We start from the raw sequence: 27,377 nt of genomic DNA, 5'->3' as shown, positions 1-27,377 counted from the left end.
CAACATCAGCCGATTCCAGCATTTCAGAATTACTTTTCCTCCTTATACATCAGCTCCTAACAGAGTACCGAGATATCAGAGAGATCTCATTTCTCAGAAATGTTTGGCCATTTAAGATTTTCATCCTAAGAAAGATTATTCAGTGCTGTAGGACGAAGACAACCAAAGGCGGCCGAGCACCTGCACATGCAACCCCACATAGCGCGCGTGGCCCAAGCAGGCAAACAGTGCACAGCATGGCTGTTGGCGCAGGAGCAGCGCAGGGGGGGCACCGTCCCCTTGATGGCCCAGAGAGCCGAGCTCCAGCAGCTGTCATCACCCCCCCAGAAGAAACCTAGCCACTCATGGCTTCTGCTTGGCCAAAGGCCAGTGCCAGGAGGTGTGTGGTGACCCAGCCGGAGCTCCCATGTCAGCACGCAGCTGCCCACGTCACGGGCCACTCGGCTGCCTGCGCCGGTCGCTGCTGCTGGAGGGCAGCAGGGGTGACACCAGTGTGAGGGGTGACTGGGTGGCTGAGCTGCTCAGCCTGGTGGCAGAGCTGAAGGGGGAAGCAGAAAGGTTCAGGAGTATTAGGGACTGTGAGAGGGAGGCAGACCGGTGGAGACGCTCTACCATCGCTGAGACAAATGCACCGCAGGGACACGTCACCACGGGAAGCGGGAGGGTCCCCTGCCTGCTCGCCTCCAGGCAGAAGGAAGGGCCCCGAGTGATCGGGAGGAATGGAAACAGGTCCCTGCTGGGGACAGCAGGCGAGTCACCGCTGGCCTGCTCCACCTTCCCAGGTGCCCCTGTACAGCAGGTGTGCGACTCTGGCGCCTGAGGGTCAGGAAAGTGTCGATGTGGGCGAAAACTCGTCCGGGTTGGAGGAGCTGCCAACCCCACGCATGGTGACCAGCTCTGCTAGGAAGAACTGAAAGGTGGTTGTCATCGGCGACTCCGCTCTGAGAGGAACAGAGGGGCCGTATGCCGGCCGGACCCAGCCCCCGGGCAGCCTGCTGCCTCCCTGGGGCTGGGTAAGGGACGTCACCAGGACACCCCCGGCCCGGTACGGCCCTCTGATCACTGCCCACTGCTGGGCTGCCAAGGGGCAGCCATGAACTCCAACGCCAAGTCTGAGGGCGACGGAGAGAGACCTCGGGGCTGAGGGAGGGATCAGGAGCGCAGGTGGTGCTTCCTTCTGTCCTGCCGGCCGCGGGGAGCGAGGGGCTGTGTCACCGCAAGGTCCCACAGATCAGCGCTGCCTCTGGGCCTGGTGTCAATGGCCAGATCTCGGGGGGGTTGACGTGGGTCAGTTCACACGGCAGCAGGCCTGCTGGCCACAGCTGGGGTTCACCTGCCTCAGAGGGGGAAAAGGATCCCTGGTCAGGAGTTATCAGGGCTCGTCGAGACGGCTTTAAACCCGACTGAAAGCGGGAAAGGAATAAACCCGAGCTCATCAGAGATGAGCCCGCGGGGGGGATGCCAGGCCTGGAGGTGAGATCGATGGCACAGCTGAAGTGCATCTATGCCAGTGCCCGAAGCACGGGCAACAAACAGGAGGAGCTGGAAGCCATCGTGCAGCTGGAAGACCATGACATAGTCGCCATCACGGAAACATGGGGGGAAACTGGAGTGCTGCAAGGGATGGCTATAAACCAGGGGTCCTCAAACTATGGCCTGTGGGCCGGATACGGCCCACCAGGGTCCTCAATCCAGCCCCTGGTATTTACAGACAGCCCCCACTCTGCCCCCCGCCCCCCCCCAGGAGTTGAGGGAGGGAACCAAGCAGCCGCAGATGACTGCCTGCCACTGCATCCGCGCGCCGGCCCCCTGGTTTAAAAGTTTGAGGACCCCTGCTATAAACTCTTCAGAAGGGACAAGCAAAGAAGGAGAGGCGGTGGGGTAGCTCCGTATGTCAGGGAGTGTTTCCACTGCCTGGAGCTGAATGATGGGACAGTAGGGTTCAGTGTTTGTGGGTAAGGACCAGGCGGAGGGCCAACAAGGTGGACATCATGGTGGGAGTCTATTACAGACCACCCAACCAGGACGAAGAGGCAGATGAAACGTTCTACGAGCAACTGGGAGAAGTCTCAATATCACTAGCCCCTGTCCTCGTGGGGGACTTAAACCTACCACTGCTGGAAATACAGCACAGCGGACAGGACACAGTCCAGGAGGTTCCTGAGTGTGCGGCAGATGCCTGACACAGCTGTCAGTGAGCCAGCCAGGGGAGATGCCCCGCTGGGCCTGCTGTTTGCACACAGGGAAGCGCTGGTGGGGGATGTGGTTACAGGACATCTTGGGCTTAGCGAGCATGGATAGAGTTTTCAGTTCTCAGAGAAGTCAGGATGGGGGGTCAGCAGAATGGCTACACTGGACTTCCAGAGGGCCCAGTTTTGCCTCTTTGAGAGCCTGGTTGACAGAGTCCCTTGGAGGATTGTTCTGAAGGGCCAAGGGGTCCAGGAAGGCTGGGCGTTCTTCAGGAAAGAACTCTTAAAGGTGCAGGAGCAGGCTGTTCCCGTGTGCTGAAAGACAAGCTGGTGGGGGAGAAGACCAGCCTGGCTGAACAGAGCTTTGGCTGGAACTCGGGGGGGATTTAGCACCTCTGGAAGAAGCAACAGGCAACTCTGCAGGACTATAAGGATGTCGTGAGGTTATGTAGGGCGAAGATTAGAGACATGAAAGCCCAGCTAGAACTTAGGCTGTCCACTGCTGTAAAAGATAGCAAAAACCATTTTTACAGATACATCAGAAACAAAAGGAGGGCCCAGGATAATCTCCACCCTTTATTGGATGTTGGGGGTAACACTGCTGTGTGGGGAAAAGGCTGAGGTGCTTCATGCTGCCTTTGCCTCAGCCTTTAACAGCAAGACCAGCTGCCCTCAGGGTACCCAGCCCCCTGAGCTGGAAGACAGGGATGAGGAGGAGCAGAACGAAGTCCCCACGGTCCAGGAGGAAAGTTAGTGACCTGATGCTCCACTTACACATCCACAAGTCTATGGGGCCAGATGGGACCCACCCCAGGGTACTGAGGGAGCTGGCAGAGGAGCTCGCCAAGCCGCTCTCCATCATTTACCAACAGTCCTGGCAAACTTAAGTGGCCCCAGCCAGTGTGATACCCATCTACAAGAAGGGCAGGAAGATCTGGGAAACTACAGCCCTGTCAGCCTGGCCTCAGTGCCAGGGAAGGTTACGGAGCAGATCACCCTGAGTGCCATCTTGTGGCATGTGCAGGACAGCCGGGGGATCAGGCCCAGCCAGCACAGGTTTATGAAAGTCAGGTCCTCTTTGGCCAACCTGATTTCCTTCTACAACAACATGAACCACCCAGTGGATGAGGCAAAGGCTGTGGATGTTGTCTGCCTGGACCATAGTAAAGCCTTTGACATCATCTCCCACAGCATTCTCCTGGGGAAACTGGCTGCTCGTGGCCTGGATGGATGTACTCTGCGCAGGGTAAAAAGCTGGCTGGATGGCCAAGCCCAAAGATTGGTGGGGAATGCAGTTACACCCAGCTGGCGGCCGGTCACCAGTGGTGTTCCCCAGGGCTCAGTACTGGGGCCAGCTCTGTTCAGTATCTTTATCGGCGCTCTGGATGAGGGGATTGAGTGCACCCTCAGTAAGTTTGCAGATGACACCAAGTTGGGGGGAGTGTTGATCTATTTGAGGGCAGAAGGCTCTGCAGAGGGATCTGGACATGCCGGACCGATGGACCGAGGCCAGCTGGATGAGGTTCAAGAAGGCTCCGTGCCGGGTCCTGCAGCTGGGTCACACCAGCCCCACACAGCGCTACAGGCTGGGGCAGAGCGGCTGGAAAGGGCCTGGTGGGAAAGGGCCTGGGGGTGCTGGTCGGCAGCCGGCTGGGCATGAGCCAGCAGGGTGCCCAGGTGGCCAAGGAGGCCAGCAGCACCCTGGCTGGTGTCAGAAGCAGTGTGGCCAGCAGGGCAAGGGAAGGGACTGTCCCCCTGCACTGGGCACTGGTGAGGCTGCACCTCGAACCCTGTGTTCAGGTTTGGGCCCCTCACTGCAGGAGGGACGTAGAGGGGCTGCAGCGTGTCCAGGGAAGGGCAAGGGGCTGGGGAAGGGTCTAGAGCCTAAGTCTTACAAGGAGTAGCTAAGGGTACCAGGGTGTTTAATCTGCAGAAAAGGAGGGTCAGGGGACACCTTATCACTATAACTACATGAAAGGTGGTTGTAGCAAGGTGGGTGTTGATGTCTTCGCTCAAGTAACAAGCAACAGGACAAGAGGAAAAAGGCTCAAGTTGCAGCAGGGGAGGTGGTTTAGATTGGATATTAAGAAAAAAAATCTTCACTGAAAGTATGTCAAGCATTGGAACAGGCTGCCCAGGGAAGTGGTTGGGTCACCATCCCTGGTGTTGAAATGGTGCTTAGGGGCATGGTTTAGTGGCAGACTTGGCAGTGCTAAGTAAAGGGTTGAACTTATGATCCTAAGGGTCTCTTCAACTTACATGATTCTATGATTCTGTGAAGCCAGTTAAAGATAATTAATATTGCTGTTCCTTACATTGGGGCTTTTTGTGATATGGAAAAAGCCTTATATGAGAACTCCTACAAAAACTAGACAACCATCTTACAATCTTCTGCTTCAAACATAAGATGCAAAACTGTTGGTGTCTGCAGACAAGTCAGTTGAGTTCAAAGACTTAGTTGTGTACCTTTAAGACAGCCACAAATTGTCAGGTATGTAAACAGGGTGTGAAGAACCAGAACTTAGAACCGCAGCATACGGGCACCTACAGCAACAGCAAATAGCAAGCCAGAAGAAGGACAAAAACCTGTCAGGGTCTGACACCTGCACTGTCTAAGATATACAAATAGTTTGTATAAACAATAAAGGCCATTTTGTCCGAACCCAGCCACGCAGACATAGTGTTTTTTCAGTCCACCATGACTTGCATCACCACATTTGGTGACCCCGCCGTGCCTATATGATCCCAGTAAAGGGTATCAAAGAGACCCTGAGACTGTGCCGATGTGACCCCGGTGAGGGGTGTCAGGAGCGATCCTGAAACTGTGACCAGCGGGTTGCTGGGGAGGCAGAGCCTGGTGAAGCGGAGTAGCGCAGCGAGCGGCTGCGAGATCCCGGGAGAACGTGACACCGGTAAGGTGAGCCACCAGGGACAGCATGGGGAGTAAGCCATCTAAAGATACCATAGCGCTATCAATGTGGAAGTTAGTATCAGAGAAGCATGGAACTACTTTACATGGGCTCCGGTTAAAAAATACATTATTGTGGGCCAAAACACGTGGAATGGAAGTGTTCCCTGTGACTGCTCTTAGTGTGTCGACCTGGGACGATTTAGGATCAACACTGTCAGAAGCTCTAGAGAAAGGGGAGAAAGAGGCATCAGGGCTTTTGCTTACATGGGGACTGCTTAGACATGTTGCAGGGGGCTTCAAAAATCCGCAAGACACAAATGGGGGCTTGTCAAGTCAGCAAAATGAGAATCAGGGTGTATCATTCAAACCTCCCCTGTATCCCCCTCCAGAATACAGACAAGAGGATGACGGGGTGGGAGAGGGGAAGAGTCTGTGTCCCTTACCAGACATCACTCCCCAATGCCCCGAATCCCCTAAATCTCTCCAACTGCATCGACTTATACTCAATACCGATTCCAACAAGCAGAAACCTCGGCGGACCGATCCCAGCCCCCTGACTCCCCTCAACATTTGTGGCAGCCCACACTCCTTCCTCCCTCGGCTCCGGCCCTGCCCGCACAGGACGGAAATGGCGAAAACCTGGATTGGGGTCCCGCTACAACGTTATCAGTCACAGGCAATGAAGAAGTTGAAGTGGTAAAAATCCAGTTTCCAGTGGTACAGTAATGACGCACAACCCTCGGTGATTTTGGCAGGCTGTAAGAGATGGGGCATGAAGAGACGGGAACTGAGATTTAGTAGAACAGATAGGCGGACTGCTCCTCGATCTTCCTGCTCCTCCCACCGATGCACCGCATGCATATGCTATTGTAAGGGGAGATGCGGCTGCTGGTAATCCTCATGTTCACACACCATTTGTTTGGAAAGTAGTACAGGACTTCCAAAAAACTGTTTCACAGTACAGGGTGACTGTGTTCTGTCACGCAGAAAAGCTGGTTATAATCTACTGTATTACAGCGGTTGAAATGTATTTTGCTATTAAAAAAAGAAAAGGGGGGGGGGGGGGGGGGGGGGGGGGGGGGGAATGGGGGAATGAAGGGAATGACCCCAGAGACATGATTAGAGAAAGCATGTTATGCTTTGAACTTTCTGAAAATCTCTGTCAACCATGTGGTGCCTCCCATCATACGACATTTTGTGTCAATTGGTGACAAGCAGCAAAAGCACAAAGATGTCCTAGTACGTGTGAAAGACCCCCGTACCGAGCATTGGTCGGGACCGCATGAATTGTTAACTTGGGGGAGAGGTTATGCTTGTGTTTCTACAGATGAAGGCCCACGATGGATGCCTGCTCACTGTGTGCAGCCTGAGTTTAGCGTGCCAGACCATGGGAGCACTGCTGCCGCCAGTCAACCCAACAACTGATGTGTGGCCTCCTTACTGAACCAGTCTGTGTTTGGTGTGCCCTTCCTCGAAACTGACTTGCAGATATTGTTGCAAAAAAGTGAAGGTATGTGGGGAATGAAGAATCTTACTGAAAGCCTTGATATTTGGGATAATTGATTACCTCTGTATATTGTTAATCCAAAAGAAGTCAATAATGTTTGCACTTTGAATGTCTATAGTTGTCTTTATGTAGATGCTAATGTAGTAGGAGGCTATGAAGGGACCACGGCACCAACATAAATCAACACGTGACCATGCTGATAAGCATAATGCTCTTAAACGCCATATAACTTTGGATGAAGCATGTAATGATGTAGTTGATTTATGGAACTGATGGGAATGTATTGCAGCAGTTCTTCTCTTATCTGTAGTAACAGCAGGGAAAGCACTGAAGAGTTAAATCACCTTGCTTGTTAGGCAGTTAAGAATGTGAGTCAAATTTGCCATTATTACATACAAAATAGAACAACTATTGGCTTTTTGTTGTTGGCTCAAGAACATGGCTGTGAGGATTTTGATGGTATGTGCTGCATGGATTTTAGGTGCCCCATTGCAGCAACATGTTACCAAAAACTGAGAAAATATCGGCCTTTTTGGCATCCATTCACTCAATTGGCATTATTGCTTGTTTGCTATTGCCTTGGTTGCCCTCATGTTTGCAAGGGCCCCACAGAACATGGCAAACCTGGTACTAGCTGTTCAAAAACAAAAAGGGGGAACTGTTGGGGTCTGCAGCAGGTCTGCAGACAAGTCAGTTGAGTTCAAAGACTTAGTCATGTACCTTTAAGACAGCCACAAATTGTCAGGTATTTAACAGGATGAGAAGAACCAGAACTTAGAACTGCAGCATACGGGCACCTACAGCAACAGCAAACAGCAAGCAAGAAGAAGAACACAAAAACCTAAAAGGGTCTGACACATGTACTGTCTAAGATATATGAATAATCTGTATAAACAATAAAGGCTATTTTGTCCGAACCCTGCCACGCAGACATAGTGTTTTTTCAGTCCGCCTCGACTTGCTTCACTGCATTTGGTGACCCTGATGTGATCCACACAAAACCTACACTGGAGTATCAAAAAGCTACTGAACAAACTTTCCTATACATTATGCACTGCAGACCAGGCCGATGCTACAAAAGAAAAAAAAAAAAAAAAAAGCATGATTATTGTAGCTCTGTGACTAAAGTAATAATAACCTTGAAAGCATAACTGATAAGCAGCTGCTTGTTAGACTGACAAGACTGTTTACAATCTCCAGCAAGCATTCCAGAAGCACTCCAGCAGCCCTCCCATGATACTGTAAAAAGTAATAGTAATATTACCTGTACTAGCGTATAAAGATGGACTGTCAGACTAGAAAATATTTTAACAATGAATTCAAAACACTTATCCTTGAAATGACACTTTGTCCAAACAGTTTGCAGTGCTGGTAATGACTGGAACATGCATATACGCTTATGAATAAAGGAACCAAGCAGAAAGCTCACTCGAGCTACATGATCAAAGGTGTTAGCCAACAGCATATATGATATATGACATTAATATAAGGTACTAATTATGTACCTTATGTAAAAGATACTTCTGATTGAGATTTCTAAATTGTTTAGGTTCCATTATATGCTAGCTGGCCATCTATATGGTGTTACACTTGCTGTCTACTGTGCACGTAATGATGATTGTGTAAAAGAAGCAGTGTCTAGGTAAGGGCCTATGCCTTCTGGAAGAAGTGAGACTCCATCAGTGATTTGTAGCAGGGCCTGTGCATCCTGGAATCCTAAGAATGTCAGAAGGGGCTGGGGGACAAAAGCTGTTAAGGTGTGTTACAAAGACTACCACTTCCAGCAGATTCTGAGACCTGGGGACTCTGCTTTCCGACTGCTGGAGCCTAGCCTAGTGTACCCTGAGGCCCTCTGATCCAGGCTGATGGGATACAGCTTTCCTGTTTCCAGGTTCAGCTACTAGCAAGCTGAGTGCATATCCCACAGATGCACATAAATACATGCATCCCTTCATATACCAGGATATATACTAGCTATATAAGCTGCCACAGGCAGGGCACTGCCTTTGACAACATCCCCACATAACACTGTCAGAACTACACACAATGCAGGTACACAGTCATATTCCATTCCTCCTCTCCAGCTGATCAGCACTAAGTTCACTACAGAAAGCACATGCCTCACTCCAGATTTACAAGCACACCACCAGTTGCAGATTCCTCTGATACGAGCAGTGAACCCCCAGCCTGTTCTGATCTACATGCCTGGCTCTGGGGTTCTCTTACCTGGTAATAGGGTTCCTCCTGTTTGTCATTCAGCCCAGTGTGACATTCACTTAAGATTCATGCACTCATACATTCACATCACAAGCAACCTCCACACTCGTGGCTTCCTCAAACACCAGCACAGACTCTCAGCTTGCCATATACCCCAGCCCAGACCCCAGAATCCCTTACTCACTTTTGGCATGACAAGGGTGACCTTGTCATGAAAGGAAATTTAAGTTAGTGAGGCAGGACTTTCCCCTCATGAAGCTGTGCTGGCTCTGACCAATGACTGCATTGTCTCTCAAGTGTTTTTCAGTAATTCTCAGAATAACCTTCTCCATAATTTCATCAGGCACTGAAGCGAGACTGACAAGTCTGTAATTACCAGGGTCTTCCTTCTTATCCTTCTTGAAAATTGGGACATATGCCAGCTTCCAGTCAACTGCCATCTTTCCAGACTCTGCTGGAAAGACAACACAGCTAGGCACACACAGTTCAGAAGGTTCCTACAAATCACTGATGGTAACTTTGTGACCCAGGTGGTGGAGGAGCCAACGAGGCAAAGTGTGCTGCTGGACCTTGCACTACCAAACAAAGAAGGACTGGTTGGAGATGTGAAGGCTGGGGGCAGCCTTGGATGCAGTGACCACAAGATGGTGGAGTTCAGGGTCCTGCACAGAGGATGCAGGGCAACAAGTACGACTGCAACCCTGGACTTCAGGACAGCCAACTTCGGCCTCTTCAAGGACCTACTTGGAGGATGCCCTTGGGTTAGGCCTCTAGAAGTAGGGGGGTCCAAGACAGCTGGCTAATACTCCAGCATCACTTACTCCAAGCTCAAGACACGTACAACCCCATGAGTAGGAAACTGCGCAAAGGGGACAGGAGGCCTGCATGGAAGAGCAAGGAGCTTCTGGCAAAACTCAAACAGAAGAAGGTCGTTTACAGCATGTGGAAAAAGGCACAGGCCACATAGGAATGCTGTCGGAACATGCACGGAGGCAGCGAGGAAGGCTAAGGTCCATTTGGAACTAAATCGGGCAAGGGAAGGCAAGGACATGAGAAGGGCTTCTTCAAGTACATCTGCAGGAAAAGGATGACTAGGGAAACGTGTGCCCGCTGCTGAATGAGGTGGGTTCCCTGGTGACAAAGGACACACAGAAGGCGGTTACTGCATGTTGTCTTTGCTTCAGGCTTCACTGCCAAGGCCGGCCCTCCAGTTTCCCAGACCCTGGAGGCAAGAGAGGAGGTCTGGAAAACAGAAGACTCTCCCTTGCTCAATGCTAGAGATCACTTAAGCAAACCTGACACCCACAGATCCATGGGCCCCCATGGGATGCACCCCTGAGCACTGAGGGAGCTGGCAGCTGTAAATGCCAGGCTGCTCTCCATCATCTTTGAAAGGTCACGGAGAGCTGCTGGAGGACTGGGGGAAAGCAATGCCACTCCAGTCTTCAAGAAAGGCAAGACGGAGGACCCAAGAAACTACAGGCCAGTCAGCCTCACCCCCATCCCTGGAAAGGTGATGCTCATCCTGGAGGTCATCTCAAAGCATGTGGAGGAAAAGAAGGTCATCAGGAAGAGTCAACATGGATTCACCGCAGAGAAATCACGTCTGACCAACCTAATGGCTTCCCATCATGGAATGACTGGCTGGCCAGATGAAGGGCAAGCGTGAACGCTGTCCACCTTGACCTCAGCAAGGCTTCTGACACCGTCTCCCGTAACATCCTCATAGGTAACCTCAGGCAGTGTGGGTTAGATGAGCGGACAGCGAGGCGGATTGAGAACTGGATGGATGGCAGAGCCCAGGGGGTTGTGACCAGCAGCACAGAGTCTGGCTGGAGGCCTGCAGCCAGCGGTGTGCCCCAGGGGTCAGTACTGGGACCAGTCCTGTTCAACTTGATCATCAGTGACCCAGATGAAGGGACAAGTTGCTGATGATACAGAACTGGTGGCAGTGGCTGATACCCCAGAAGGCTGCACTGCCATTCAGCGAGGCCCAGACAGGCTACAGAGTTGGGCAGAGAGGACCCTAATGAAGTTCAACAAAGGTCCTGTACCAGAAGAACAACCCCACGCACCACTAGCACAGGCTGGGGGTTGACCCACTGGAAGGCAGCTCTGCAGAGAAGGATCTGGGAGTGCTGCCCATGAGCCAGCAGTGTGCCCTGGTGGCCAAGAAGGCCAGTAAGATCCTGGGGTACACCAGGAGGACCGTGGCCAGCAGGTCGAGGGAGTTTATACTCCCCCTCTATACTTTGCCAAGGTGAGGCCACATCTGGAGTGCTGTGTCCAGTTCTGGGCTCCCCAGTTCAAGAGAGATGGGGAGCTACTGGAGAGGGTCCAGCAGAGGGCTACAAAGATGCTGAGGGGGCTGGAGCACCTCCCCTGATGAGGAAAGGCTGGGGGACCTGGGCCTGTTTAGCCTGGAGCAGAGAAGACTGAGAGGGGATCTTATCGATGTCTACAAATATCCTAAGGGCGAGTGTCAAGAGGATGGGGCCAGGCTCTTTTCAGTAGCTCCCAGCAACAGGACAAGGGGCACAAACTGCAACACAGGAAGCTCCACCTGAACATGAGGAAGAACTTCTTTACTTTTGGGGGAGACAGAGCACTGGAGCAGGCTACCCAGAAAGACTGGGGATTATTTTTCTCTGGAGTTATTCAAGATCTGCCTGGACACGATGCTGTGCAACCTACTTTAGGTGAACCTGCTTTAGCAGAGGTTTGGACTAGATTATCTCCAGAAGTCCATTCCAACCCTGATCATTCCATGATTCTGTGATTATTTTAAGTCTTACAGAGCGCCAATTCTCAAACTAAAGAGCACAGAATCTCCAGGAAGTATTCTGCTACCACCAAAGAAGCTTGTATGCTTTCCGCTCTACTCGCGCTATTACAGTTTTCAAATGTTAGAAGTGGTATTATCTGCACAAAACTGCTCAAGATAACTCAGGTTCCCAATAAAGGAACAGCAGCAAATCAAACCCCCCAGAAACTATTCAGATGTTTTTGCTCTGGGCAGTACACAAAATGCAGAGTAACTTCTATCCCTACCCTGGCAGACATTGTAATCCTTCAAATCTAAAATTCACAGATTCTGATTCTACCTCTGTTCATCCAGTCTTTCCTTTTCCTACAGAGCTGCATATTAAAATAAGTACAAAAGTAATAAAAAGTCAGAGTAGCTCTAGATTATATTTTCTTTTTAAACAACACTTAATGTCTTCAGAACGTATCATCCATACAAATCAATTTTGAAACTCTACAAGCTTCAGAAAGATAAATCAAACATAATTAGTGATATTGTGAGTTAGGAGAAAAAAAATGTTGAGACTTACTTAATATTATTGCTAGTTGTAAATACTCTGCATTAAACAGAATATTCGGCATACTCCGAAACAAGCTCCTTCCAGTCTAGCATTTTAGCACTGTATGAAACCTTGCTGTCGCATTGCAAACACTCTAATACTAACACTGCCTATCAACACTACCAGATTTGCCACAAGAAATAAGAGTACATTTTAAAAATACAGTATTTGAATGCTTGTAAATTATACTTACGAACAGCAATCATCCATACATTTTGCTAATCTTGCACAAGATCTTCACTATCAAAAGTAACCAGTGAAAAATGCTATTACAGTTTGAATTTACCACCCCATTCCTTGTATTTCCCCCCTATACAAATTAGAGGCAAAGAACAACAGTGTTTCTTGGACGTAAATGATTCCTTTTTACTACAGCAAACTACTCATAGCCTGTGGACTGTTACTTAAATGCAATGTTTTTCTTATTCTGAACAAGATTTTCATTAAGTGAAATGGAAATCGAAAGTAAGACACTGGGGAAACGTGCCACACTCAAGCAAAGCAAGCTGAACTCAGAAAAACATGAAGACAGACTATCAAAAGTCTTACTGAACAGGTGAAATACTGAAATCTGTTTTGGCTGCCTTTCGGAGAGCCACACTTCTTTAACAGGTGAAAGCTCACTTAAGTCAGCCTACCCAATGAACCCTCCAAACACTTTACAAGACTATCATTACACAGCTTCCATTATGTCTGCTTAGCCTGTCACATGTTTTACATCAGCCTCGAACTCTGAAAACTGTACCTCACAAATCTTACCTAAAAAGATTAACAGCATAATTAAGAAAAAAATGTGCTTACTGTTCTTGAATCAGAGAAAGGATTGTACTCATCTAGCCCTGGAGGAACATTTCTTGTCACTTGGGTAACAGAAGGATCCTAGAAAAGAAAATAGTTTTGTAAGTCTATGCACAATTAAAAAAGCAACAAGTCAACACTGATATAATTGTCTCATATAAAACTCAGCTTTTGTTTCAACCTTATAATAGGGGTTTTTTTTCACTAAAAAAGCCTGTAAACATCCGCCTCTCTCTTGTCTCCAAAATGACATCATTCCATTCTGAGCTTCTTATAAACCTAGATTAACAGAGCCTAAAAGAAACTCCATCTGTCACCCATTTGATTTATAAGGAAAAAAGCTCTCAACAGAGAAGGGAAGAAAACTGCACCCTGCTATGTTGACCACTGGACTCCACAATTCTACACACAAAAAGCACAACAGAAGAAAAGAGCTTTACATAACTCTTGGTTGTCCCTAACCACAAGTACCTTCAACAACCCCAGGAATAGGAAAAGCATTTCAGAAAAACATAGCTGAGGAAACAAGTGTCCCAAAATGCCAAAAGTACCTCTGGTTCAGCTTCTACCTGAACTGATAGAATTAGGAAATAAGTATAATTTTTTTCCTCCAATGAACTATTCAGTGAGAAAGACGGCTTGAGGTTTAGCTTGAGAAAGCATTTTCACAAATGAAACATTTATCCGTGCTAGAGACAGGCAGGCTTGGTTCTGCAGAAAAGCACATGTGCCCACTACCACAGACCACACCAACTCTGGATAAAGAAAAATTGTAGTTATTTCATGTGATGCTTGGTTCCATTACATCGTTTCTGTGCCTCAATTTAAGGTTTTTGCATCTTCAGAACATAAAAATGCATGAAAGGAAGGTTTTCTTGAAAATCAATAAATCAATTTATTTAATATGGTTAGTTACATTTCTATTTATGTAAATGCATAAAACAAGCGTATTTTACAGGTACATTAAATATACAAAATAGCTGTAAATATACTATTTCCTTATTTTCAACTGATATGTATAGATGTACATATTATATTTCAACAGTCTAGTTCAACAATAGAAAACAAACTGGAGTTGATAAAGACCGGGAAGAAGACAAGTATTTACATTTATATACTTCTACATTCATATTTCCTTTAAAGAAAGCTACATTTAAAACTCTACATGAAATATTTGTCTACTTTTTAAAAACTATACTAAGTGATTTAAGCTACACTTCAGTAAATACACAAGCTATTAAGCTACTGAAGAATAAAATTCAGATTCTTAGAATCAGCATCTATTACAGCACTAGCTTAGTCCTGACAGCAGTCTACAGATGCAGGAACAGTATTTGCTTAATGGCTGCAGTCAACTTACTTACACCTAGGGAAAAAAAACGCAACAATAAACAGGGCAGAATATCTATCAACTCGAAAATCCTGTAGGGTACAGCAAATGAAAACAAGTCTGGTTTTTTCACTAGCTATAGTCAGAAATCTATTAATATCAGGCAATTTTAAAGTTTTTACTACAAAAATTTTAAGACAAAATAATTGCTTCAAAAATTAAAAAGTTGTATGTTGCATATTTTAATCAAATACATGTGCATAACCATACATAAAAACTACCCTTTTGGTCACATAAAATGCTACCACTTTTGGCTAAAGAATGCATTTAGCTACAAACCAGTATTTTAACAGTGACTGAACAAGAATTAGCCTTTCTTTAAAGGTATACAAAACAATGTTACACGCAATTCAAAATTAACTGTCCTACTTTTGACTTACACCATGACTAGTGATTTCAATGAACCCACTCTGGTGACAGTCTCCCCCACAAGTCTGCCATATTTTTTTTAGTCACCATGCTAGACCTGAATGCACTGTTCAAACTAAAATCTCATCAGGCCTTGCATAAACTGATAGACTTAATTGTAACAGGTTCTTTCATTAAATGACTGCACAAAACACTGTGCAGATGAACAAAGGAAAATGTGCAGGGGGAGAACATTTGTTGTCAAAATTCAACTATGAATAATTTGAAACTGAATAAAAAGAGAATTAAAAAATGGGGAAGAAATCTGACATTTGAATTACACATTAGTTGGCTAGGATGGTCAGTAAAAGATGAAAAAAGATTAACTTAAACCAAAGTTAATACAAATAAGGTAATTTCATAATTCAATATACAGGATGGTAGAAAGTTGTATACAGCTGAAAATTTTTAACTTACTGTGGTGGGTCAACTCTAGCCAGCAGCTAAGCCCCTGCTTAGTTGCTTCCTCACTGCCCTCCCCAATGGGATACAGTGGGATAGGGGAAAGAATCAGTAAAGCAAATGCAAGTAAACTTCTGGGTGTTGAGAAAACATAAAAAGAGCTTAATAAGCCGGGAGGAATGGTAGAAAGGAAAAAAAAAAAAAAAAGGCAACAAAACCCCACAAGTGATTCAAAGGCAATCACTCACCACCTCCCACAGCAGACAGATACCTTAGAACATCCCCACCAGCACTAGCAGCACCACCAATGTTATTGTGAGCTATGATGCTACACGATATGGAATATCTCTTTGATCAGTTGGGACCATCTGTCCTGTCTATGTCCCCTACCAACCTCTTGCCCATGCCCAGCCTACACCCAGAGGGAAACAGAGGAAGCTTTGATACTGTGGAAGCACTATTCAGTAACAGCTGAAACACTGGTGCCATACTAGCACTGTTTTGATCACAAATCTGAACCACAGCACCATAGGGACCTGCAACGAAAAAAAATTAACTGCATCCTAGCCAGACCCAGTACACTAATTGCAGCTTTTACATGTTAGTGTGGATTAGCAGTGAATAAAATACTCTATTCTTTGTTCATGTTTTCAGTATGGTAGCCCTTCCAGAAATGCTCTCAATATCACTCCTTCTTTCACACATAAAAATGCTTTGAGTCAAGACACCTACAAAACTAGTGATAGCCAAACACCAGACTGGTGAAACAGTATGTCTGCATTATTAGAACTCAAATACACTTAGTACGCCAAGTTAAATTAGCTGCTTCAAAAGTACATTTCAAACACTAAACTTCTGTGTTTGATGGGTGCACTATTAACCAAATAACTCCACCTGACTGTGCCCAGAAAGGACAATAAATGCAATTATTTGAATAACTAAAATATCAGATTCATGAGACAGCCACTGAACACCAGCAGATTCCCAAAACACAGGGAAAACTGGTCTAATCAAATTCAGAAGAGCCATCTACATTTAGAAATACAATATGCAAACAATAACAAATATCTGATGAAAGAAAGCCTTTTTTCTCTGAGGGTTTCAGAGATGATGAGGGGAAAGTTTCTCAAATCTCTTCACACAGCTATTGTGACATTCTAACACCGTCAAACAGGAGGCATATGCTGAGCTAAACAAGCTTACGATGGCAAAAGTCTTAGTACTAGAAACAAGTTGTATGCTTAAATACACACAGTGAGTAAAGCAAGAAGCCCTCTACCAGAAGTCCACTCTCATTTTGAATTAACAATTGCTACGCCTCTGACAAATACTGACATTGTTTGCTAAAGTAGCAGCAGCTCTGAAAAAATCCTGAATGACTCGGAGGACATTCAATATCAGCTCTATTTAACAAAAGTTGAATTACTTACTAGATAAGAGTTATAGTTGTATTGAAATACACAAATTCAACCCTGTCAGGGCAAGTAGCATCCATTTTTTGCTTTCAGAAAACCTCAATTGCACAGTCTGGACTTCATTAGAAGTTCATGGCCTGATCTCTTCCACAAGCAGAAAGAGTCAAGAAGTTAACCCAGAGATCACAGGAAGAGAAACCTCATAGCTGAGGGAAGCAAGTACTATCCTGGAGATTCATCTCTCTCCTATACTCATTCACTGCGGTCTTCTCTAATGCTAGAGCTGTCCTTGCATTTGAAAAAACCAGGCTCTTCATAGTCTGGATGCTCAGGTGTAGGCTGCTAAACTTCAAACTGTTCTGAATACCTACGGTGCATTGAACAACACCAACAGTTCAACACACTACTTACAGAATTTCTGAGGAGATTAGACCCGACATCCCAAGGAACACAAGCAATTACTTTGAATCATTTACATTACTCACCGCATCTCATTTCAAAAATAAATGCCAACTCTTTTAAATATAGTGATAAAAACTGTAAAGTACTCACACTCACTGCTGCAGAATAATAAAACACTGAATTTAGAAATTAATTGGGATCTGAACAATGAACATGAACAATAAATGTTGTGCAGGATCACATACTCAAAGAAAAAGTGGCATTTAAATGAATGTTATCAAATTTCTATGCAACATGATACGTATATTCTAGGGCTTAAGAACAGTGAAAACTTTAATGTTCTACATAAATAAGTAAACCTAAAGTGGCATAACTTATTTTTCTGTATTTTATATTCCACCCAGACAAGAAAGTTACAATGCATTATTTTTTATTTATTTTGGGGTTTTAGTATTAAGAAACTGAAAAAAGCAATAAAACCAAGTTCCAATAGGTGATAATATACAGACATCAACACAAAGCAGCTGCACAGCTGGAACCATCAACTATCCAGAGAGCTCAGCTTGCAGCATGATTTAAATGCTTGAAAATTTGGTTACCCTCTGCAAATACAGAAGACTGGGAATTTCTGGGATGGGGTTTAAATATCTGATGTTAGGCAATGAATGCAGCAACTATAAAATGCCCAGTCCAATCTCAGACTGAGAAAGCTATGCCCTGGTAGACCAGTACTTCTGCCCTGATTGGACCACCCTTGCACTAACTCACCACAAGGTGATTTTCCTCAGCCACCCAGCCAGTCAGTCCCAGATGCTGCTCCAACTTGTCCAACTCCTGTTCCCTTCTGTCCAATTCACACTTCCTTCTCCAGCCTCATCCCACCCAAAATCCTGTCAGTTCAGCCCCCTGAGTTTCTGATCTTTGTATTTAACAACTAGTGGTACTAAACATGGAACAGAATTTATGAACAGGCCAATTTCCATAGCCAGCTACTGTAGCTATTGCTGCATTTAAGTCACATGCAGTCATTTCAGATGACACTTTCAAGACTTGAATTAGTTCAGGAGATTGGAGTTTTAAGAAACCAGCACAACTTAATTAACTGGTTTCCATCTAATCTTTCATTTTACCTGCTTCTCGTAGTCTCTCTCCCACATCAATTTCGAAAGCAAAGACAAGCATCACACTGGTTGCATCACTAGAAGTCAGGTACCAGAAGCATCCCAGTATTTACATCAAGAATAGAGAAGTCTCTCTCTCAAAAAAAAAAAAAAAACACCAACAAATAAAAACAAATAAAACCAAGCCAGAAAACACAACACATTTATATCTCACATTGGCAAAGGCACCCATGCCAGGTTAAGAAAATTATGCTCACATCACTCTGCTATAGATAGAATTAACTGAATACCCAGTTACCACAGAGGATGTACAAACAACTAATTACAAGTGAGAACGTTTAAAATGGAGCAGAATAATCCATTCTATGCAAGTTTTTACAGCTTTCTGAAAAACAAATTATGGGGAAGAGAGACTTCTGTTGTCTAGGAGACCAAAACTAGTCATCAGCTACCATATTTCATTAATACTGAAGAAATTAGCAAATAAAAGACTGAAGAAGCAGATACATCTGTCATGATTCTTTGTATTACTGTTCACTGGGAATGGGTCCAGCATTGTTCCACCATGCTTTGACAGCACAAATAAGCCACTAATATTCTGAAAAACACACTCAGCTAAGTTTACATTGTTAGTTGTGATTCTGATTTAAGTGAAGAGAAAGTAGTGAACTAGGAATCATCCCCTCCAAACTGTCCTTCAGGTTGTCAAAAAAAAAAGTTTTCACTTTAGAGGTATACCCATTCTACTGAAAAGGCCAAAGCATTTATCCTATGCACAAATAATTTTAACATGGAATGAAAGAGGGAAAAAAATAGGCTAAAAAAATAACTAATAATACACACTTGTGTTGCCTTTTTTTTTTTTTCCCCCCTAAGTGGAACTAAAAAACTGACATCAGTGCTTTGTCAAACATTTCATTCACTGGAGTATTTTTCAGTTTGCTCCCAAGGTCTAGCAGGGAAGTAAAACCAACATCTTATTGCGGAGGTCAAGAAACAGGGTTTATAAACACTCATTCTAAACACTGATTTGGATAGCGATTATAATGGTTTTACAACACAGCAGTAAATAAAAACAAGAATTTCAAATAAAAATCACATAACCTATGTAGAACAAAAAAATAATTGTTGGAAAGAAGAATAGGGGAAAATGTATAAGATACTTGTACAAGGAAAAGAACAGGAGGAACAAAGGTAACCACTAAGGAAACAGGATAGTAACAAATTTGTAACACTGATTTGTCAATTAGGTCAAGTGAGCAAGCCAACTAAACATCTTCCAAGACTTGGGTACCAGAAGTATTGTACATCAAAAGAAAGCAATAATCATGTTGTTTGGAAAAAGCATAAAACTGAAATGCTGCACTTAGAAGTAACAGCATTTTTTTATTATTATTTCTTTTTTATATTTATATGAAATTCATAGGACAGCACCTAATATATGATTAAACTGACAGAAGTACACATAATTAGAAGCTAGTCCTAGGGGAAAAAAAAAAAAAAAAAAAAAGACTACAGAGAAATAAAATAACTATGAACATAAAAATTAATTTTAAAAGAAGAGGATTAGTTATTTTTATTGAATGAAATCGAAAAAAGAAAATATGGAAAACACCTTATGAGTTACATAGTTCCTTAAATAGAGCCAAGGGAAGAATAAGCTACTGAAGATGACTGCAGAAATAATCTTTTTTTTTTAACCTTAGTTACTATGTTAAGCTCAGGGGCTAAGAATGATCTCAGAGTAGTTGCACCCCAACATGAGAAAACGGTTCTCCTTGTCATAAAAATTATCAGAAGATGAAGTATCTTCACATTATCAATTATTCACTGTATCAATCCTACTACCTCCCTCACCAGTCACTGACTACCCTTCAGCTCTGCCACCATACAATTTTAATTTTACTTCAAGATCCCCACAAATGAGTTTATCCAGCCTAGCTGCTTTACCAGTCACTGACATCAACCAGCCTTCGCTTTGCCAACTTCTTTGCTATTTACTGTTCCATAAACACTTTTATCTAGCTATGCATTTGCCCTGTTGCTTTTTGTGCTTGGAAGGAAGTTCCCACGAAGCAAGAGAGGCACAACCCCAATCTTAACCTCCAAACTATTCAAAATGCTCAGCAAAGATGTTACTCCTTCCAGAAACTCTGACTGTATATAGCACTGAATCCAGACTGGTGAATCCATCCCAGGGAAATCATGAGACTAGATCCACAAATCTAGCAAAGCCAATCTTGACCAACTAGGATTTCTTACCCATATCACTTCTACTGAAAGACTTTTATTTTTGCTACATGAAAAGTACAAGCTCTTTTCATTTCAAGGTAAGTTCTCCATCAATTATCACAATTTATTCCCTATATTAGCCTTTTCTAAATATGAGTAACACTAATTGTACTTTCCAGTAAGAATTCATCCTGAGGTTTGGTGGGTTGGTTTTTTTATGCCCACAGTTGTACTTTCTGTTGAGCACTTCCTAAGATCATACCATTGCCTCAGAGGATTAAACAAAAACACAACAAAAAATTCCTGAAACTATGCTGGTCTGAGTTTTTCGATTTCTGAATCAAAGAGAAAACTATCCATCCCATTTCTCATTTATGAGTTCTGGAGAGTAATCAAAGTTATTGCTGTTTCAGTTGAAACTCTCCTTATGATATACTTTGCTTGCCGTACATCCTCATGAGCAATTTTTGGGGAGAAACTGCTGACAAAACTTAGCTTTTGAGAACAAAACTGGGAGAGGAAAAAAGAAATTATCTGGCCAGCAATAGATATCAAAGCTTTCTTTTCTCCTGTGTTAACTGTTGGGTTTCAGCTTTTAAATTAAGATCTGACGCTGGGAAAAGACAGCCTGCACATGAAGGATGTGTTTTTCAGTCCCGTAACACTCTACATTCAGCCAGATTAAGCTTCTGAAACTGCAATTTGCATATGTTCAGCAAACATATGGTATATATCAAACAGCTACACTCTCCAAAGACTTCCTCCCTGTTCATGCCACAGTAAGCTACACATGGAAAAGCAAAGTTTCAAGAAGCTACTAATGTTTTGATGCAGTTTCAAACATTGCCGGGACTTCATGCTTTACTTCTTTATTCATTATTCCATGCCCAAGACTGAGTAAGGGTACAGAAACTTCACAAACAGCAATTAAATTCAGATTTCATGTTTCACTATCCTAATAGTATATTAGCAGTACAATTTACATTTAACAGAATAAAGAAGCCTTAATGTATCGTACCTACTATAAATACATCTTAATCTATGATTAAAAATCACTTACTACAAGAAAGAGCTGTCCTTTAAAGGTTACACATTAACACCTGGAGGAATTAATGACTTAGAGGCAAAATAAATTCTATTTCTGTACTTCTAACAACAATAATATTAATAATAACAAAAAAATCAGAGTAACCAATACAACAGTTCTTTCACAATTTCACATTTAACATCTCATTCACTGATCAGCCATTTCTCACCCCCTTCATACAATGATATTCAAAACATCTTCACTCTAGCACTGCCAGAACAACTATTAAATAGGATAGTGCAAAAGTAGCCAGCTGGCATTTCTCATACTCGGGTCTCAAGTGGTGCCCATTATACACCACATTATCTCATGGAAGCAGAGCTATGATGGGTTCCAAGCTACTGAGCAAACGCCTCACCTCTGCGACCAAGAAGAACTTCAGAGGCTCACAAGACCAAATTTGTCCTAAAGCTTGCATCAGTCCCATCCTGCAATGGAGTACTGGATGCCTAACAAATACCATATCCATCACATTGTTATTCTTTAATCTTTCTCCTTCCTCGGCTCTTGAATGTGTATTATGTTCCTCTTTGTAATGTTAAATCTCAATATATAGTGCAGTAATAATACTACTGCAATATGTGCTAACACTTTATGGAAAATCTGAAAAATAAACGAAGCTGTAACCCTTACCAAACACCTATTAAAACACTTCACAGTATTAACAGATTACAGTGCAGTTACAGCACTGATGACATGTACTCTTAAAAACTAACCACCATGTAGGTCAGCTAAAGGTGACTTCCAATACCATGATGCTCAGCATTAAATTATACAAGATTTAGGGGAATTCATAAGCTTTGAAAACATGAAGGGAAACCAGGCAATAAAGTTAGAAAAATATTTTTATTTTATGTCCTTTACGATTTTAAAGACAGACAACTTAATTGGGTATATTTCAGTCAATAAAAGAATTCAAACTCAGTTACACACATAGACACAAAACAAAACTTTTTAATTCTAAAGCACAAACACTACAGAAACACTTTAAGTAATTAGGGTCCTGGTCCTTCAAAATAACTAAGACTTCTCTCTCTTCCTGTAAGTTTCTATCACTTCAGCTTCACTCGAGCAATCAAGGTACGAACTGTAGAGATTCTGCTGCCATACAAGGTAGCAGCCATCTGCAGCTTCAGCATCAAACCTTCAGCTTCTACTTCCTGTCAAACCAGATAATTTTGCACTCATGTGAGTCAGATTAAGTGTAATATCCAATTTATAACTGGAATTACCTCTGTAGTAGATTTAACTAAGATCCAAACAGCTGCTCGCTCTCTCCCCACCCCACAGTGGGATGTGGGAGAGAACTGGAAGGGTAAAAGTGAGAAAACTCATGGGTTGAGATTAAAGACAGTTTAATAGGTACAGCAAAAGCCACACATGCAACTAAAGCAAAACAAGGAATTCATTCACTACTTCCCACTGGCAGGCAGGTGTTCAGACACCTCCAGGAAAGCCGGGTTCCATCACATGTAGTGGTTACTTGGAAGACAAATGCCACAACTCCAAACATTCCTCTCCTTCCCACCACCCCATCCCACTCCTTCTCCCAGCTTTTATTGCGGAGCATGTTCTGTGGTGCAGAATACACCTTTGGTCAGTCGGGGTCAGCTGTGGCCCTTCCCAGCTTATTGTGCACCCTCAGTCTACTCACCAGTGGGATTATGGGAGAGGCAGGAAAGGCCTTGACTCTGTGTAAACCCCAATCAGCAATAACAAAAACATCCCTAAATTACCAACACTGTTTCCAGCACAAATCCAAAACACAGCCCCATACTAACTACTATGCAGAAAATTTCACTGTACCCCAGCCCAAACCAGCACAAAGCTCTAACATATGCTTAGCGCTAGTGACTCAAGTAATCCTGTGACCTTTGTGGGGGCAATTCAGGTGCCTAACACCATTTTTAGATACCTTAGAGCACCTTAAACAGAATGGTAGTCATGACAGAACTACAAAAGATCCATGTCTTTTTGGAGTAACAACTTGATGCTAACCAGAATTTGGGTACCTAATCCCACCCAAAGAAACGACTCACATAACTAACATTACATTCGAGTTTTCATGATTTCTGTCCTTACACACTAAAACTGAACATGACACGGGCTGTTCTGTTTAAGTCTTCACCCGTATCATACAGTGGTTTGGCTTTCACATATATATATTTTATTTTCACTCCTACCATAATATCTGTAGTAGTTGCTAATAAATAATCATATCATATGTTTGGAGGACTGCAACATCCAGCCCTCAAACAATGTAATGTCTGTCAGCCAAGCCACAAAGGCCTGTGAAATTCATAGCTTTACTTTAAAAAAAAAAATAATAATTTCTTCTCTTCGTAGTATCATTCACTTACAAAAGAAAAAAAATCCACCACAGAACCAACACATTTTTATTGTAAATGAATTGCTGAATTGTTTCCGAGTAAATGAAACTTACTGGATTTTGAGAGACTGCTGTTTCGTAACCTTTTATCTGTATCACTTCCCAAGACAGAAGACTACAGCTTTCATTATTAGTCTACTTTCATTTATGATACTTGAGGTCATGCCAAATGTGTCTTTCTACACAATGCTGCTATATCAAATTATAGCAGGATTATCACATTTGTATGGTACATGGTTGCATTTTCTTCTGTACAACTTTAATACGATCAAAAGCTTTTCAACATTAGAATTTTACTTATCTGTTTCATTACCTCTTGTCTCTTAAATCGAATAATCTCTTTTTTTTGGTACAGCATCCAAAGGACAGCTACTTTCAGAGGAATGACTTCAAAAGCATACCAATCTTTGGGTTCAATTCAAGTTTGTTTATTAAAAAAAAGAAGTAGATGTTAAGTAGCCACTGCCTCAAAATCAGCAACATTTTAAGATCAAGCCAAGTAAGCTAATACCTGAAACAAAAAATTCTGTTTTACAAACTAAATTTCATTACTTCCAGTAGATACCAAAACAGAAACATAATTTAATTTTAGGTTTCCAAAAGAATTATCTACCCAAAATATAACAAACTAGATGTTTCTGCTTTACCTTTATCTTCCCAGAGAGCACATTTATTTGGTTCAATATCAAGCAAGAATCTCTGCTAAAATATTTTTATTAAAAGACTAAAAACAGTCACAGAAAACCTCACAAGTAGATCACAGACAGCGGGTAAAATGAAAATATTTAAGAAAGAGCAGGATCTATATTTAGACCTTGGCAACAACTCTTCCACATAACGCCTGCTCCCCCCCTTCTCTGCCATACTATTTTGTGGTTTTACATTAGCACAGGCACTGCCTTCAAAAGTAAGGAAAATAACTCATCACATCATACATAACATTACCAAGCAAAGACAAATAAAAATAAGTTCATTTGAATGAGATGTTCAGACAACATGACTTAGGTTTGTCAGTGTCCACCTGGAAATACTGGTTCAATCTGTAAAATACTTTAAAACACACAGTCAGACAGAATTGAAATGCAGACATGCATTAATACCCACTAATTTCAAAGCTGTTATGCCAACAAAGTGGCAGTCAAGGTTTGGCTTATACATGGAGGCCTTTCGCCCCCTCAAGTTAAACATGTGGATAAGTAAAGGTATGCAAGATTACCTTTTGTCAGCAGTGGAACATGAAGGAAGTTAGAAAGGACTGAAGGAAGTGAAAAAAGCCTCTGAAAAAGGAAAAGTATACAGCTTTCCTAAACCAACTTCTGCAAATAAAAAACCTAGAACTATGTTTAACAGTGAGCTTCAAGTTACAGAGAAGTTGTTATAGAGTCCTTTTATCGTGATGAGTTGCAGATGAGAAGTAGAGCGTGGATTCTGCCTCACAGCTACAAGAAGTCTTTCCCCTGAAGAGAAACTGGAATCAACTACTGCACTTTAAGCAATCTCTACAAACCAGAAGTATGGCTGAGGTAGGTCCCTAGCTTAGGTCTCAGAAACACTATGTAGGACAAGTTTCCTGGGCTGATGAACAATGCAGGGGCAAGCATACTGCTTCCAATACCCCTAACTGTGCTGGGTATCTCTACACAATAAATTTTGCTAGATGTTATTTTCATAACTATTAGAAAAAGTCAGGGAAAGCATCACGTGTCTTTGTTGCTGAAGTCACATTCTAGAACAATGACACCTTTTCAGCACTTGGTGCCAAAAGGTATTTAAAAGAATAGTGCTCAGTGCCACTGGTACCAGTCCAAATTATTGTTGGCGGCAACCTCAAGGCCAGGGCTGCTGTTCCTCTGGGAGGTCATAACACTCTGTAAAACATCAAGTAAAAACAGAGTGCCTAGCCTAAGGAATACTACTGACTGAATTTTACGACCATAAAAACTAAACTAATGACTCAGACTCCAATGAATAAATGTCAGTAATGCTATGCTTCCACCAGCTACCTGCACATAATTATGCTTGAAATGCGACAGCTCAATTTTTAAAATGCCTAATTATTCCAGCTGACATTGTAAACTCACTGCCGTATACTATGTGCGTGCTTTAAAGAGTCAACATGAAATAAAATGCAACCCAAAAAAAAAGCTCAGTAAGATTCTTAAAGTAAGTAGCTCAATAAATTAGTTGAACTAGATTCAAATAACAAAGGAAGAAAAGGACGGGAAGCATGCAAGGAGGTCAGCTTATTTTGACAGCTGAAGCCAGAACAGTGGATGAACAAACAATTCTCAGCTGTATGACAAATCAATAGTGCAAAACTTAAATGCAAAATGCCGCATTTTGAGATGCAGGGTAGAACTTATGCCGAGACATCAGCATCCTGCATGTTTCAGAAATAACATAAAGAAACATGCAAGCTTGACAGAGGCTGGGAGTAAACCAGAAAGGAAAAAGAAGGTAAATTCCCTAAGCTTAACTATCTGGGTCAGTCAAACGGAAGAAAAAAAGACTGTAGTAGTATTATACACGCACAAAGTTACCGCCAAAATAAAGAAACGTTTTTCTCTTCAAAATAACGCACCTGAAACTCGATTTGCGTTATTTTAGCAACAGAAGGACACATGAAAACCCGAACTTTTGAAACGGCCGTGCCCGTTCCTAGGGCTTCCGGTAACACTGCTTGTCCTGCCAGCCTGCTGGAGCCGCCACGACCCCGCAGCCTCCCGGCGGGCTGCCCCCCGGCACTGCTGCCGGCCCCCTGAACACTGCGCTGCCCCACGGCGCCGGCCCTTCCCCACCTGCCGCAGCAGGCAGCGGCCCCGCGCACGCCGCGGGAGAAGGGCCGGGGTCCGTCCGTCCGTCCCTCCCCCGGGACGCCCACGGCTCGGCGCAGCCCGCTCTCCCTCCGCCGCGACACCGAGCAAGTCTCACGGTCGCCCGCCGCCCCCTCCCCGCCCCAAGCCTCACCTTGAAGGGGTTGCTGAGGTCCGGGTCGGCGAAGGGGTTGCTGTCGAAGTCCGACATGGTGGGGACAGGCGAGCGCTGCGATCACCGGGTGGCGGCTCTTTCCCTGCGGCGCCCCCGACACTCGCCGGCTCCTCAGCTCCCCGCCCCCCGGCCCGCCGCTGTCGCCGGCCGCTGCGGCCCAGGCCCAGGCCCGAGCCCGCCCCCTCCGCCACCGACCAGCCACGGAGCGCTGACCTCCCAAAATGGCCGCCCCGGAAGTGAGGTTACGGGGCGGGACGGGCCTGGAAGGTAGGGGGAGCGCCCATTCCCCGGGGCAGGCTGGAGGCAGCGCGGCGGCGGGGGCAGGGCTTGGGAGAGCCCATTCCTGGGGCGGGGAGGGAGGCGGACCCGCCGTAGTGAGGGCGGTTGGGCATGCGCTGCCCTCGCCGCTCCGTCTGGGCGGACAGGGGGCGATGGGGGGCTCCGTCCCGCCTCCCTCGCTTGCCAGCACCAGCCAGGAGCCGTGGGGGAAGGAGGCCCGGGGCTTCCCGCCTCGGGGGGCGGGCCCAGCGCAAGGCGTGCGGACGTTGCCAACGGC

The 27,377-nt window shown here is 44.3% G+C and overlaps 1 protein-coding gene and 1 long non-coding RNA gene across 2 annotated transcripts in view; one reads left to right on the top strand and one right to left on the bottom strand.

Annotated features, from left to right (window-relative positions):
- The window catches only part of SCAMP1 (secretory carrier membrane protein 1), a 49,929-nt gene extending 22,926 nt beyond the window's left edge, over positions 1-27,003 (bottom strand). The window contains exons 1-2 of the mRNA XM_040579599.1: positions 26,801-27,003; positions 12,991-13,068 (exon numbers count right to left, since the gene is read on the bottom strand). Of these exons, the coding sequence (XP_040435533.1) occupies positions 12,991-13,068; positions 26,801-26,857 (135 nt within the window). The 5' untranslated portion in view covers positions 26,858-27,003. The remainder of the gene's footprint in view (positions 1-12,990; positions 13,069-26,800) is intronic.
- On the top strand, positions 3,586-10,828 carry LOC121081022. Its single transcript, XR_005825565.1, has 3 exons — positions 3,586-3,598; positions 8,867-8,872; positions 10,750-10,828. It is a non-coding gene; the product is annotated as an uncharacterized LOC121081022 (long non-coding RNA).
- Positions 27,004-27,377: the final 374 nt, after the last annotated feature.

The sequence above is a fragment of the Falco naumanni genome, chromosome Z (genome assembly GCF_017639655.2).
Source record: "Falco naumanni isolate bFalNau1 chromosome Z, bFalNau1.pat, whole genome shotgun sequence".
Lineage (NCBI taxonomy): Eukaryota > Metazoa > Chordata > Aves > Falconiformes > Falconidae > Falco > Falco naumanni.
The sequence above is the reverse complement of the archived record's forward strand: the minus strand, read 5'-3'. Positions and strand labels throughout refer to the sequence as shown.